A 15,786-nucleotide genomic window follows, 5' to 3' on the forward strand; every position below is an offset into this window, starting at 1 on the left:
TTATACGATGCAATCTTTCAAACTCGAGTTTACTTTCGATTTCTCTTTTCACACACACAACATATTGAACCTTTTCCATACATTTATACATATGCATGATTTCATATAATTTAAATTCGTTTTCCTTGTAACGACAAGTGGAGAAATATCATCGAGATGGGAGTGACTTCCTTACCTTGACGATTAGCTCCACTCCCTTTTCCTTAAAACGACCTCACCAACGAGTTAGGGGTGATTCCCTAACTTAGGTGACCGTTACCAAAACTTCTCTTTCGAAACATCTTATTATGCAAACTCGATCATACTTTATACCCAAATTGTTTAATGTTATTTAAAAATACCCACTCATACAGATTTCGAAATACATTGTTTTATCAAACGTACTTTTTATTCTACAATCTATTTTCACTCAACTCATATACGCGAAATTCATAATCATGTCTTAAAACGTTTTATTGCTCGAACTTCAAAACCTTACGAAATGCTACCTATCAATTTAATCGGTTCAATGAAACTCTTGCCCATGAACTTCATATTCGACTTAATCCCTAAAACACGCCCACCTTCTACTTTTAATCAAAATCCAACCAACCTTTCCCGAATACTTATAAGATCTTATAGAAGTTATATGATTGTTTTACCAAATACCCTTTCCAACACCAACAAATCAATTGTTATTTTATTTTTATTTCTAAGTCCTTTTGCTAAATTTCCTTTCTAAAGATCCTAGTTTTCACAAGGACCTCCTAAATTCATAATTTCTTATTTGATGAAACGAACTTACTTTTTAACGAAAACCTTTTTCCTACACCAATTTACAAAACACGCGGGCAAGAAGTCTTCATGGGAACCGACAATCTTTGACTTACATGAAATTTTTTTTTTAACAAAAGTAGCATTTCAATCATTACAAAAATACATTATGCTTAACCAATTAGTACTTTATATCCTCTTACATACACAACTATATTCTACCCTTTCAACCAAGGTCAACCTAATTTTGATTCGATAAACTCAATGTTTCATTTAAACAACTATACATGCATATCATCGTACACATTTTGGTCGATACCTCGCGATAACATCATTTATATCATTCGTATTTACATACTCGACCTTTTGAATGTTTTATACACTTAGATCCGTGGTGTCCCAACAAACACTATTTACGCAATATTTATTTTTCATACCTACACCTATGTTCATACGTCTTATGCTTATACTTATATGCATACTACTTATACGTTTTACGCTTCTACTTGTACACATACTACTTACACGTTTTATGTTTATGCTCATACATACATGCGTAGTCATACTTAAACTTATGCTCATACTTTCATCCTTACTCATGATTCATACATTCGTACCTATACGCGAGCGCAACCCGAGGGATTCGCTTGCGTGGTTCCCACACATACTTAAACATGGACTTGCTTATATACTACATTCTTGTACGTACACATTCTAAATTTTTTTTATGTATACCCCGATTCATACACAACTAGTACAAGCTATGCGGATCATGCGACGATCAAAATAATCACGGGTGCACACGGGATTATAGTGATAGGCGTATGAGAACCATAGAGTGTGCTACTGCGTATGGTAATACACGGAACGTAACATGACACCGAAGACGAAACGGACGTAACATGGTCAAAACATGGTGGATACGCCGCTGGTACTTCCTATATATAAGTGTTTTCACCATGTTACCAAACTTTCGTAAAACGTGCCATGAGAAATTCAGTGTTTTACAGACCTTTTGGACCTAATACAAGCTTTAAACAACTCACAAACGCATCATATCCGATTATCCATGCCGAGACTTCATCTTTAACACGCTACTTTCGTCTATCTAATACTTATATCATTCATATACTTGCATTCATTTAGTGTCAATTGTTCACCCCATACTCCTATTATTCTCCATTATCCTTTCTTTCATATGAACCCCGTTCACATTCAAACTTATTTAAACTCCTTTGCCTATGCACACTGTAACACCTCGGAATTTTGTGTCCAATGATGTGTTAACACGTGTCATTTGTTTACACGTGGCATCTATAATAAATAAAGGACTAATTTTGACAAACCTTGAAAGTATATAAATTCGAGGGTTATAAAATGTCAACAAGGGAAAATATACTGTATAGTATCCCTAAATAATGCTTAAACCTTCAAACGAATAAATTATAGATCGTACAAAAACAAAACGCGGAAGAAAGTGAGAGATTACAAACTACAGGGGTTAACTGTGTCAACATGTTTAATAATACCTCTGAGTGACCCTTTAACGTTCCAAAGACTTTGTAACGGTATTATACCCTCACTAAAATAATATATATGAATTTCGCGAAGTTTCGATATGAAACGAGAAAGTTACGATCGAATTCGTAGAAGAAGGGTTAAAAGCGTCAACAGTGAAAGTTAAGGCTTTCCAATATAATTAATAAATAAACCGGGGACTTAATAATGCGGGTAAATAACACAAGGCCCCTATCGGTAAATAACCGAGGGCCAAACCGCAAAGTTACCCCTTCAAATCCGAAAGGTCAGGCAAATCATTACGAAAGATTTCGTTATTAATGGCCAGATTCTGTAATCATTATAAAAGATTTGAAAAATTCAGAAAATATAACTTCTCGCGACCCGCGTGAGGTTTAAACATAAGTTGAGGCGGGCCGCGAGCCTCCTCACTAACTCGCCTGATTTCTTAACCTTTAGGCGACCCGCATTAAAATGCATGGGAACTCCCATGCGGGCCGCGTAAAGTGCCCAGATGCAGAAACTTTGTAGTTTCTTGCCTTTTTGGAGCTTTTGAACGATCAAACACCAATTAATGGAGCATGGGCGCCCCCTACACGACCCATAACCCTTAGGGACACCTACCCATCATCTCTGGACTATTGTGGTAGTTGTAATGATCATAGGGGCTTGTTCTTGGCTATAAATAGCACCTTTGTGTGCATAACATTCACAACAACTCAAACACACATCTCTGGCCATTCTAAAGGCTCCCAAGTGTTTCTTCTCTGCTCCATATTCAAGTACTAACTTCTGTAAGTTACCTTGATCATCCATAGTTCAATCTATGCTTAGTTTTTAGCTAAAAATCAAACCGTCGTAACTACGGTTTGACTTTACAATAAATCAGTAATGGTTCAGTCGTATGACGAATCAAAAATGGTTATGAGTTGGTATTTATGTGGGTAATAAACCTCTAAAATGGTTCCCCCTGATCACCACTCTAACTATGTCAAATGTCGAGTCAAACGTGCGGTTAAAAAGTCAACAGAAAGCTATTTTAGCGATTTATGCATAATCTGTAATATATATGTTATGGAACCTGTTTTGATAATCATAAAACATGATAATAAGTATATAAACATGTTTGCGCTCGTTTGAATCGATCATTTACTATATAGAACCGGTTCGGAGCCGAATGTCGCAAAAGTTTGACTTTTGCTTTAACTTCAGTTCTGACCCGTTTTAGTGAGGTATAAATATACCTTAGGACTCTCTTAGGACCAGGTCACATGTTGGTATACGCCTCTGTGGTCGGTTCATGAGTTATCCGAGTCTTTTACGCAATTCCGTCATTCGCCTAAAAGTTGACCGTAACGGCCTTTTAAAATTAAAACGAGTATTTCGGACACGTGAACGGACCAAAACATTACTTATTAAATTATAAGCATGTCCTTAAAGTTTCACGTCAATCCGAGGTCTAGAATGAGAGTTATGCTAAAAGGCGCACTTTTAAGAAAGTTTTGTAAATAACGGCGCAATTAGCATAACGCCCATCTAACCCAAGTTTTCATCACCAAAACTTTTACCCACTGTGGTAAAATAATATTTTGGGAATTTTAAAGATTTTTAATAAATTTTACCTTGCTCATAACTTGCGGTTATGGCTACGGTTCGGTTAATACCGAATATGCCCTTTTTGGCCAAAACGGGAGTTCTACAAGGTCTTTTGACCCGATTCCAATTGCCACTGATTTTAAATAATAAATAAAGTATTTTAAGCTTTATAAGCTGTTCGGGAAACTCAGATTTTCTGTAGAACTCGAAAAACCCTTTTTTTAAGTCTTTAAAATGACCGAAAAGCCCCTACGGGGCATAATATTAACTTAAACTCGTTACGGGCATTACGGAAGGTATCCTACTGATACCAAAATACTTTTAAGGCATATTGACTTAGGAAATAAGCGTACGACTCTCATAGTTAACCGTTTCGCCTATTTGCGCACACGGTACGGCTCATGGAACTAGTTTCCGTGCAATAGCCGATATGGGTCAAATTATATTATTTGAACCCCAAAATCCAGAGTATAAACTATAAACCCATATAAAACAAGTCACTGAACTTGTTGGGTCCAAATCATACTCCACTCTCGGTTTTCGCCTTTTCGTGCGAATTAACCATATCTATATATCGGAATCAACCGGTTTAAGCTACGGCTAATATAAGGACCGTTAGGATTCTAAGAGGTTAATTAAAACCTTCGTTCCAGATTAGGAGCCCAGTAAAAGCTATCGGTGACTTGATCTAAATTAAGGATTAATACTTGCAAAGGTAAATACTTTAACTTATTTCCCCTATATGGGCTTGGGTTATGGTATATTAATACCGCTTGATTGAGCATTATATAATTCCATCGCTTAGGTGGTTAATTGATTAAATATGATCGGCTCATTTAAACAGTTTTGTTGCTTATAAGCCTTTGGGGGGTTTAATGACCGTTGTCCCGGATATCCTTGGCATCATTTTACGAAATGGCCACAACCATCGACATCCCGGTGTAGGCGTACACCCGGTATAAAGTGTCGACATTAAAAATTAAAAGACGTAGCCGTTGGTTTTCATACTACGGTTTTACGCAAACGTGGTGTGTCTATAAATCTTTAACCCGGCACGACCCGGGCTACTGAACGCATAAAAGAACATGTAAAACGTTCACAAGATTTTATTATAATTTTCCCAAGTTATAAAAGAGTTTGTGCCTTGTGCATTCAAATCAATTTTAATAAACATTTTCAAATGTGTCAGTTGAATGTATTTACCAGTGTAAACTGACGTATTTTCCCCAAAAAGATTAAGTGCAGGTACCTAAACGTAATTGGCTGGTATTAGCTCCCTAGCATCGGGATAAGCCTCGCAAGCTTGATTGTAGTATCTGATGGAACATTACTTTACCTTTATTTACGATCCACTGTGGATATATCCAACCCCTGTAATACATTTTGATATTACAATCAGAGGTTGAAATTTATATATTTATCTTATGCTTCCGCTGTGCATTATATAATTGTGTGGTTTGACTATATTCTTGCCAACATCGTCACGGTAATCCCCCACCGGGCCCACCGGTGAGACACGTGGAAATCGGGGTGTGACAGGTTGGTATCAGAGCCAACATTGAGTGAATTAAACACTATCCTAATGTGTTTAATCTCAGTGACACAATTCACATACTTGAGTCTAGACAATAACTTAGGACAAATTCGGATTGTTACTCCTTTTTGTCTTTATTTTCGATTTGATTTTTAATAAGTTTTGGAGCAGGAAAATGCCACCCGTTATATTCCGAGGAAGAGGAAGGGGAAGGAGAGGCCGAGGAGAAATCGTGACACATCACGATCAAGAAGCTGGACCATCTGGTACAAGACATCCTTCGATGACACGGAGCGAAGAGCCACAACGACGAAGAGATCTTTACGAACCAGCGAGGCATTCCACGTCACACAGCTCGACGCCATCCTACCGGCACTCCTTTGGACCAGATTCAGAAAATAATCCCAACAACCCACAACCTTCCTTCATACCTCTGCAACGTTCGGTTTCGCACCGGAATTATGACGACCCTACTCCATACTACGTAGCTCAGTTTAATCCGGCTGACTACATACAGGAACCTTCAGGTTTTGTTCCACTAGGGCCACAAGACCATTTTTCTGAAGATCCCATGGAGGAAGATGAGGATCCAACTGAACCAGCTCGTGGTACGCCCACGCATCCGATAGAAGTATCTGATGGATCTTCATATCATGGTCCGCAGTATCAAGGCCCAGACAGCTTTATGGCCTTGTTTGACCGACATGAGTGGTACAACACACCATCTCATCAGACATCGCAACCGAGACATCCAAAGGATCCCTCTGAGGATTCACGCTTTGAGGCAGTTACGCCACCACCTCCGCCACCGGCACAACTGTCACACCCCGAAAAATCAGAGTTGGCGTGACCGGACTGGTAACTTCATTGCACAGCGGAAGCAAATAAGCTAAGACTTCTAAACAGTGAACGCCCGCTAAGTACTCGAAATCCCGTGGGTTCTCCTATTCCAACCGTTCCGTAGTTTTGAAAAATGAAACCTGAGAAAGAACATGCGAAAAGTCAACATAAAGTTGAGCGAGTTCATAGTTTGTTTTGAAAAGATTTAAAATAAATCTTTTTGATAACCGGTTTAAAAGTTGTTGAGAAAGCATAGTAAAATCATTTTCTCGGCATGATATATGAAAGTTGTGAGTCTAGCCCACGAGAGTCTTTGTAAGCAGGACCAACTCGTCCTCTTACTTGTACATAAGTTGAAACATTATCAAAGTTTGTAAATACATGTATTATGAGTTTGCGTCAAATGAATATTAAAAACATTTGAAAGTTATAGTGTTGTAAGTTGGTATGTAAAGCGTCTATGAACATGTTGATCATTAATGTTTCGCGAGGACATTAATATATGCGACGACATAGGAGGTACTCAACCCGTGTAGGCAATTTTTAGTGTCGAATCACCTCGACTGGGACACAACAGCACTCTAAGTGGTCACCCATGGACCGTGAGTGGGGCTCGCCCGTACCCATTAGATCTAACCTTTGTTCCTTGGTCCTCAAAAGGATTAATGGCACCTCAGTTACAGCCTATGCTCACATGATCTAAGAGTTCATTCCATAACTTAATCATACCTAAGTTTGACATGTATTTACCCCCCAAAGTTGTAAACCGAAACGTTGAAAGAAAAGGGGGACATGATCTCACTTAGTTGTCTCGTTTTTCATACGCAGGCCAACCCAGTTCCGTTGTAGTAACTAGGACATTCCTGTCACTAGTCATGAAAATCATGCACGTTTTGTAAAACCGGTATGTTTAGTATAAATCGTTCGTAAACCATTCAAGTTCGTTGAAAATCATTTGCAACATGGTTTATAAATATGTGTTTTCGTTCATCAAAATAGTGTTTGCTTTTGCAAAAACTTGCATGTCTTTCCACCCCCGAAAACAATTATAAAAAAAATGTAAAACTGTAAAAAGTGAGGGTTATGAACTCACCTTGACATTCCTGTGCAAAGCTAGCTTAGCGTGATTCCGAAGTGTCATTCCAAGAACGTGAATTAGCTAGCGTGCATCTATAGTATTCCTAACAGGGAATAACTCATCAGTTTCTAGTGTAAACGTAGTTAGACTACGTGTCCGAGCTCTACCGAATCGTTAACTAAACGATTCTATTAAGGTTATATCCTGATTTAGAATAACCATTCTATGGTTAATTGATCCCGTTTATAATCGGGGTAAGACTAAGTGTCGAGATCGACTTAGTTTTCGAGTGATTTTGGACATATATATTTATATCTATAAATATAAAATATATTTACATAGTTGTGTTAGTTGTCGCGAATAGAAGGCGTAGATGGATAGTAGTACGACTTCTCGTAGTTTTCGTAAACTAGTAGCTCGTGTTTTATCGAGACATTATGATTTCATTTTATACGTCATAAAGCGTCATCTAAAATAAATATACTTTATATTTATTTCGCGAAAATACTTTGATAGGTATCGCTTATACAATAGAAACATGTTTGGTATTTCGGATTTTGAACGAAACTCGGGCAGAGTTTCCTCTGTTTTTTTTTTATAACCCTGACAACACAAGTTGTCGTAATTTTGTCAAAATTCAACCATCTAGTAATATTACAACCCAATGTAATAACAATGTGTATAGTTTTCGCCGAAAGTATCAAAACATGATTAATATCTAGTCGAAGCGGGTCGAGAGCTCGGTCGCGTATAACTATAATTTTCATAATAACGAAATAGATAAAAAATATTCGCGTCGTTTAAACTTCATTACCGGGTCTTTGAGTTGACTGTCGTTGACCGGCGTTGGCCCGCTGTTGACCCGAACCCGGACTCAGTTGACTGTTTGACCACGTTTGACCGGACCCCAAAAGGTATCAAACCCCTAAAGTCTATCTCGTAGCCTTGGATCTGTCCACACCCACACCCGCGTTTAACTGTTGACCCGAACTGGACCTACCTAAGCACTACCACTGCCATTGTTGCCGTCGGTCACCAATAACATCATCCATCATCTTAAATCATCGTCATTGCAAAAAGAAAGAAAACAGAGGATGAAGTCTTTAATGAAACTCATCTACCGATTGGAGAAATAAGAAAAAAAAATAGGTGTTTGAGGCTTACCCGGAACAATACTGCTGTTAACGAACGTGCGTCGGCTCCTCCTCTGTCTAACTGCTTATCTCTCTCTTTCTCTTGACTTCCGCCGCCGTGTGCCGTCGCCAAGGCAGTGGCTGGCCCTTCATTTGGCGATGCAACAGGTGGGGGTGGGTGTGATGGATGTTTAACGAGGCGAACTAAAGGTGGGGTGTGTAGTTGTTTGACGGAGAAGCCGGCGTCTGATCGCCGGTCTGAATCGTGGCCGGAGGTCACTCCGGTGACCTGCTGTGACGAGATAGACAGGAACTCACTGAGTGTTGGGGTTGACCTGCCAGCAAAAACGGTCGCGCCGGTGGCTGGCCGGAGCTTCTCCGGCCGCCGGAAATGCAGGAGAGAAGACAGAGCTTCTGTGGTGTTGTGTGCGCATATGTGAAAAGAGAATGAAGGGTTAGGATTTATTTTACTATAATATGTATGTTGATCGTGATGTATGTGTTTCTAAAGTGCCAGACTGTACAACACCATTTTTAAGGAAATAAAAGAATAGTAAAAAAAATGATGGGTAATAGTATGGCAATTGGGTATAGTTTCCGCTCTATAGAACTGGATTTGAAGACATGTAGGGGTAGGTTAGGGAATTGTTTAATAAAAGTCACTGAAGTCATGATTTTGTAGTTCACTTTGCCATGCCTTTGCATTATAATAATAATAATAATAATAATAAAATAGAGATAAAGTAACTCTTTGTTTATTTGAGTTAAATAAGAAAGGATGATGGTCCATGTGAGTTTGGTCGATTGTTGTGCAAAAAGGTGGTGTTAAGTGATAAAAATCTATTAATCTACAGAAAATCAAGACAATCCTTTTAAGCATGGATGAGATTTAAAAATCAAATCTCAAAAGATATGGGGAGTGATGGAAATGGTCGTACAAGACTAGAGTTGGTGTTATGATGGTTGTTTTTATTTATTTATTTATTTTTTATTATTAGTTTAGGTGGTAGGTTAAGTGTGGATATGGGTTTTAGTTTCTACAAAGTGTAAGATTACATTACATGTGGAATGTGATTGTACTCAGGCATGCATGGCTTCATAATATGAATTGTCACTTCAACTCTAGGTTTGGCAAAATGTCTGCCATGGACCAAAAGTAGGCAAAAGTTGACATGAAAACAATAGTGCTAGACTTTAGGATGTATGGGGATAATTATTAGTGCATGGGTTTGAGCAAGTTCCAAGGTTTAATGGAGTGTAAAAGTTGTTTTACAATAATGAAAATAAAAGAAATAAAATGAATATGTATGGGTTGTAAGTATCCATCGAGAAAGAAAATGAGAGTTTTAATATGTATTAATTAGCTCAACACTAGAGGTTGTGTGGTATAGGTATATGTTAGTGAATTTTATAAATATCTTGTTTAATTATACTCACTAGTTACTCGTTTTTAATAAAATATAAAACAGAATCATAATAAAAATATGAATCCGTCGAGTGTATAAAGGCATATTTTTATACGTATACAATTCATATTTGTCGCCGTGGTCAATATTTCGTACGGCATCAGTACGTTATCGTTTATTGTTACGCAGTTTCTCCGCAGATCTTCATTCGCGTACTGTAAAGTCAGATAAGCGTTCCTAGGCACACCAAAGGCCTAATTAATTTAAACTCGTGCCTTAAACACTATTTATTATCGACTTAAATGTTTGTTAATCGCGTAATTAACAGGCGTTAATTACCGGTTGTCACATTCTCCCCCTGTTGCAGAAATTTCGTCCTCGAAATTTAGTGTATGTTATCTCCTCAAAGTTGTGTCGTTCCTAGGTAAGTCCGAATAATACCAAAGTGAATGACCACGTAATCGAATCAAAATTGATTCAGATTTTGTGAGTGTAAAGACATTTTGCATCGGTAGGAACCAACGGTTCAACTGAGTTTGTTCTAGAAATCGATGTCAAGTGAACGAGATGTTGTGATACTATCACCAATGTGGCTAGCTTTACCAGATTCAACAAAAGAGGAAATTCAACCAATGGAATTCCAAATAAACGTTCACAAACTGCAATCAATTTTTGAAACAACAGAATATAATACCAACGGAATCTAGCGTTGGTTGTTGTATAAGTGAAACTCGAATTCAACAAACTCATATAAGTAGAATCGTAAAAATGATTTATCAACTCTTGAACCATTAAATGAATAAAATCAACGTGTTGCAAGGATACACCGAAATGAAATACAACCGAACCTGGTGTATCATCGTCTTAATACATAATTGCATTAAGACTATTTAAATGATGTGTCAAACGAAAAGCATAAATAGTTACGCATGAAACGGCTGATCGTGATTAGCACAAGCTACAAGTTTATACCGACACCACAAGGTGTCGTAGTGAATGAAACAATTCAATAATAGCGGTGATCAAACAAGTATCACCGTGTTTGAAATCGAATGAAAGGTTTAACGAAGTAATTACGAATAGTTGCTCCAAACAAATTACATAGGATTTTCAATTGAAAATGAAACAAATAAATAATGTTTTCGAGCGAAGATCAAAAGCAATAAATATCACAAAATGTTCGCTCAATGGTGAAAGAACCGTTAAGAGGTACACCGAAATATGACATGAACTTGTGTACCATTATCTTAATACACGATTGTATTAAGACTGCTTTAATATGACAATTAACAAAACGGATTTAATATAAATAAACAAATAAATAATTAATTAAATCCGTACATGATGTGTGCAAACGAGATTAGCGCAAGCTTCAAATTTGTGAGAACGTCACCACAAGGTGATCGTGATCAAGGAAACGATTCAATGAAGTCGAAGACCAAACAAGCATGTTATGGTTCAAAGCAAATGAAGTGCTTGTTAGGATTATTTCAAATATGATGGCCTCAATCCATCATATGGAATCTTGAATCGAATATATATTGTGAGCAAGTTCAAACAATTGAACTTGATTTAGTCACATTACAACAAGGAATGCATGTATCAACACGAAAATTTTTGACATGGTTACAACGAAAAACCATGTGTGGAGCTTGAAAAGGAAAGGAGTTTCAACAAGTTTCGTTGACTCGATATCAAGGAGTCAACACTTTGCAACAATGAAATCATCCAAATCACAATGCAATAATCGACATAGCGAAACAATATTGAACGTTGATAAAGCAACAATTTCAAGTGAAGCCACATGCGTAACGAACAACGCATGTGTAACATATGGATTTGTCAAGAATGAAGCAATTAAGTGTTCGTTATCATGAAAGAAAAATTTTTGTGGTGCAACGATCATTAGGGGGGAGTAGAAATGCAAAAATCTACTCACTATATGCAAGAAGTCAAAATTTCAACAAAAGAAACTTAAGGACTTTACCTGGAAGTTCACGTGATGATTGGTTATTATGTGACATTGCCATAGAATGTTGTACGTAGCATAATCGCCATGAATGAAGTAGGGGGAATGCGAAGACATGTGACTTCTTTTGCAGCGCTAATAGTTGCGAGTCTCTTTAGACTAAGTATCGGTCGTTACGAAATCTTGTTTAAGCGTACCTCAGTGTGATTCGTGTCGTTTGCAGGATCACTTGCCAATTTGCCGCTTTCGACCAGTAGTTCTCCCACTGACGGGGTTAGCATCATTGTTGTCATGCTCAATCATGTTTTCCAAAGGCCTTGCCTCGAAAGTTGTGTGTGGTGTATTTCAACGTCCGTTGACGTATAGTTTAAGTTTCACGTGTATTCGCGCCCTAGCGTTTCGTTCCACGTAGATTACCTGCTCGGTTAGTTAAAATAGCATAGACGACATAATGTAATGGTGTGTGCCCGAGTTATTTATCACGGTTTCTAAGTGAGGACCTTGAATGAATTTTGACATAAGCTCTCATCAAGAGTTTTCCAAAGGTCCTATATGCATGTTATCAAACTCTCAAAGTTTTTGTTTCCTGTGTGTAATCATTTCGTGTACCGTGTATCCAACACAACACGTGTGTATGTTTAAAATCAAAATGTTTACTCATTGTTTCGGCAACGGTTGGAACCCATATTCGAGTCTTAGGCGTTCTGTATGTGTTTAAGTCTTAATAGTCTAAGTCCCCAGAATGAAGTTGAGGTTAAAGCCTAGGTATCTCTACAGAAACCTAATTCGCTGAAACCTAACGCTCTGATACCAATCTGTCACACCCCGAAAAATCAGAGTTGGCGTGACCGGACTGGTAACTTCATTGCACAGCGGAAGCAAATAAGCTAAGACTTCTAAACAGTGAACGCCCGCTAAGTACTCGAAATCCCGTGGGTTCTCCTATTCCAACCGTTCCGTAGTTTTGAAAAATGAAACCTGAGAAAGAACATGCGAAAAGTCAACATAAAGTTGAGCGAGTTCATAGTTTGTTTTGAAAAGATTTAAAATAAATCTTTTTGATAACCGGTTTAAAAGTTGTTGAGAAAGCATAGTAAAATCATTTTCTCGGCATGATATATGAAAGTTGTGAGTCTAGCCCACGAGAGTCTTTGTAAGCAGGACCAACTCGTCCTCTTACTTGTACATAAGTTGAAACATTATCAAAGTTTGTAAATACATGTATTATGAGTTTGCGTCAAATGAATATTAAAAACATTTGAAAGTTATAGTGTTGTAAGTTGGTATGTAAAGCGTCTATGAACATGTTGATCATTAATGTTTCGCGAGGACATTAATATATGCGACGACATAGGAGGTACTCAACCCGTGTAGGCAATTTTTAGTGTCGAATCACCTCGACTGGGACACAACAGCACTCTAAGTGGTCACCCATGGACCGTGAGTGGGGCTCGCCCGTACCCATTAGATCTAACCTTTGTTCCTTGGTCCTCAAAAGGATTAATGGCACCTCAGTTACAGCCTATGCTCACATGATCTAAGAGTTCATTCCATAACTTAATCATACCTAAGTTTGACATGTATTTACCCCCCAAAGTTGTAAACCGAAACGTTGAAAGAAAAGGGGGACATGATCTCACTTAGTTGTCTCGTTTTTCATACGCAGGCCAACCCAGTTCCGTTGTAGTAACTAGGACATTCCTGTCACTAGTCATGAAAATCATGCACGTTTTGTAAAACCGGTATGTTTAGTATAAATCGTTCGTAAACCATTCAAGTTCGTTGAAAATCATTTGCAACATGGTTTATAAATATGTGTTTTCGTTCATCAAAATAGTGTTTGCTTTTGCAAAAACTTGCATGTCTTTCCACCCCCGAAAACAATTATAAAAAAAATGTAAAACTGTAAAAAGTGAGGGTTATGAACTCACCTTGACATTCCTGTGCAAAGCTAGCTTAGCGTGATTCCGAAGTGTCATTCCAAGAACGTGAATTAGCTAGCGTGCATCTATAGTATTCCTAACAGGGAATAACTCATCAGTTTCTAGTGTAAACGTAGTTAGACTACGTGTCCGAGCTCTACCGAATCGTTAACTAAACGATTCTATTAAGGTTATATCCTGATTTAGAATAACCATTCTATGGTTAATTGATCCCGTTTATAATCGGGGTAAGACTAAGTGTCGAGATCGACTTAGTTTTCGAGTGATTTTGGACATATATATTTATATCTATAAATATAAAATATATTTACATAGTTGTGTTAGTTGTCGCGAATAGAAGGCGTAGATGGATAGTAGTACGACTTCTCGTAGTTTTCGTAAACTAGTAGCTCGTGTTTTATCGAGACATTATGATTTCATTTTATACGTCATAAAGCGTCATCTAAAATAAATATACTTTATATTTATTTCGCGAAAATACTTTGATAGGTATCGCTTATACAATAGAAACATGTTTGGTATTTCGGATTTTGAACGAAACTCGGGCAGAGTTTCCTCTGTTTTTTTTTTATAACCCTGACAACACAAGTTGTCGTAATTTTGTCAAAATTCAACCATCTAGTAATATTACAACCCAATGTAATAACAATGTGTATAGTTTTCGCCGAAAGTATCAAAACATGATTAATATCTAGTCGAAGCGGGTCGAGAGCTCGGTCGCGTATAACTATAATTTTCATAATAACGAAATAGATAAAAAATATTCGCGTCGTTTAAACTTCATTACCGGGTCTTTGAGTTGACTGTCGTTGACCGGCGTTGGCCCGCTGTTGACCCGAACCCGGACTCAGTTGACTGTTTGACCACGTTTGACCGGACCCCAAAAGGTATCAAACCCCTAAAGTCTATCTCGTAGCCTTGGATCTGTCCACACCCACACCCGCGTTTAACTGTTGACCCGAACTGGACCTACCTAAGCACTACCACTGCCATTGTTGCCGTCGGTCACCAATAACATCATCCATCATCTTAAATCATCGTCATTGCAAAAAGAAAGAAAACAGAGGATGAAGTCTTTAATGAAACTCATCTACCGATTGGAGAAATAAGAAAAAAAAATAGGTGTTTGAGGCTTACCCGGAACAATACTGCTGTTAACGAACGTGCGTCGGCTCCTCCTCTGTCTAACTGCTTATCTCTCTCTTTCTCTTGACTTCCGCCGCCGTGTGCCGTCGCCAAGGCAGTGGCTGGCCCTTCATTTGGCGATGCAACAGGTGGGGGTGGGTGTGATGGATGTTTAACGAGGCGAACTAAAGGTGGGGTGTGTAGTTGTTTGACGGAGAAGCCGGCGTCTGATCGCCGGTCTGAATCGTGGCCGGAGGTCACTCCGGTGACCTGCTGTGACGAGATAGACAGGAACTCACTGAGTGTTGGGGTTGACCTGCCAGCAAAAACGGTCGCGCCGGTGGCTGGCCGGAGCTTCTCCGGCCGCCGGAAATGCAGGAGAGAAGACAGAGCTTCTGTGGTGTTGTGTGCGCATATGTGAAAAGAGAATGAAGGGTTAGGATTTATTTTACTATAATATGTATGTTGATCGTGATGTATGTGTTTCTAAAGTGCCAGACTGTACAACACCATTTTTAAGGAAATAAAAGAATAGTAAAAAAAATGATGGGTAATAGTATGGCAATTGGGTATAGTTTCCGCTCTATAGAACTGGATTTGAAGACATGTAGGGGTAGGTTAGGGAATTGTTTAATAAAAGTCACTGAAGTCATGATTTTGTAGTTCACTTTGCCATGCCTTTGCATTATAATAATAATAATAATAATAATAATAAAATAGAGATAAAGTAACTCTTTGTTTATTTGAGTTAAATAAGAAAGGATGATGGTCCATGTGAGTTTGGTCGATTGTTGTGCAAAAAGGTGGTGTTAAGTGATAAAAATCTATTAATCTACAGAAAATCAAGACAATCCTTTTAAGCATGGATGAGATTTAAAAATCAAATCTCAA

The 15,786-nt window shown here is 38.1% G+C and overlaps 2 protein-coding genes across 2 annotated transcripts; both read right to left on the minus strand.

The window, feature by feature from the left end:
• Positions 1-8,176: 8,176 nt before the first annotated feature.
• Positions 8,177-12,111, minus strand: LOC110934118. The gene is made up of 3 exons (XM_035989519.1): positions 12,025-12,111; positions 8,484-8,957; positions 8,177-8,374 (listed from the first exon to the last, which is right to left on the minus strand). Exons 1-3 carry the CDS (start codon positions 12,109-12,111, stop codon positions 8,327-8,329), a joined length of 609 nt encoding a protein of 202 aa, XP_035845412.1. The 3' UTR covers positions 8,177-8,326.
• A 2,489-nt stretch (positions 12,112-14,600) lies between these two features.
• LOC110934119 lies at positions 14,601-15,408 on the minus strand. Its single transcript, XM_035989520.1, has 3 exons — positions 15,401-15,408; positions 14,908-15,346; positions 14,601-14,798 (listed from the first exon to the last, which is right to left on the minus strand). Exons 1-3 carry the CDS (start codon positions 15,406-15,408, stop codon positions 14,751-14,753), a joined length of 495 nt encoding a protein of 164 aa, XP_035845413.1. The 3' UTR covers positions 14,601-14,750.
• Positions 15,409-15,786: the final 378 nt, after the last annotated feature.

The sequence above is a fragment of the Helianthus annuus genome, chromosome 4 (assembly GCF_002127325.2).
Source record: "Helianthus annuus cultivar XRQ/B chromosome 4, HanXRQr2.0-SUNRISE, whole genome shotgun sequence".
In the NCBI taxonomy this organism is placed as follows: Eukaryota; Viridiplantae; Streptophyta; class Magnoliopsida; order Asterales; family Asteraceae; genus Helianthus; species Helianthus annuus.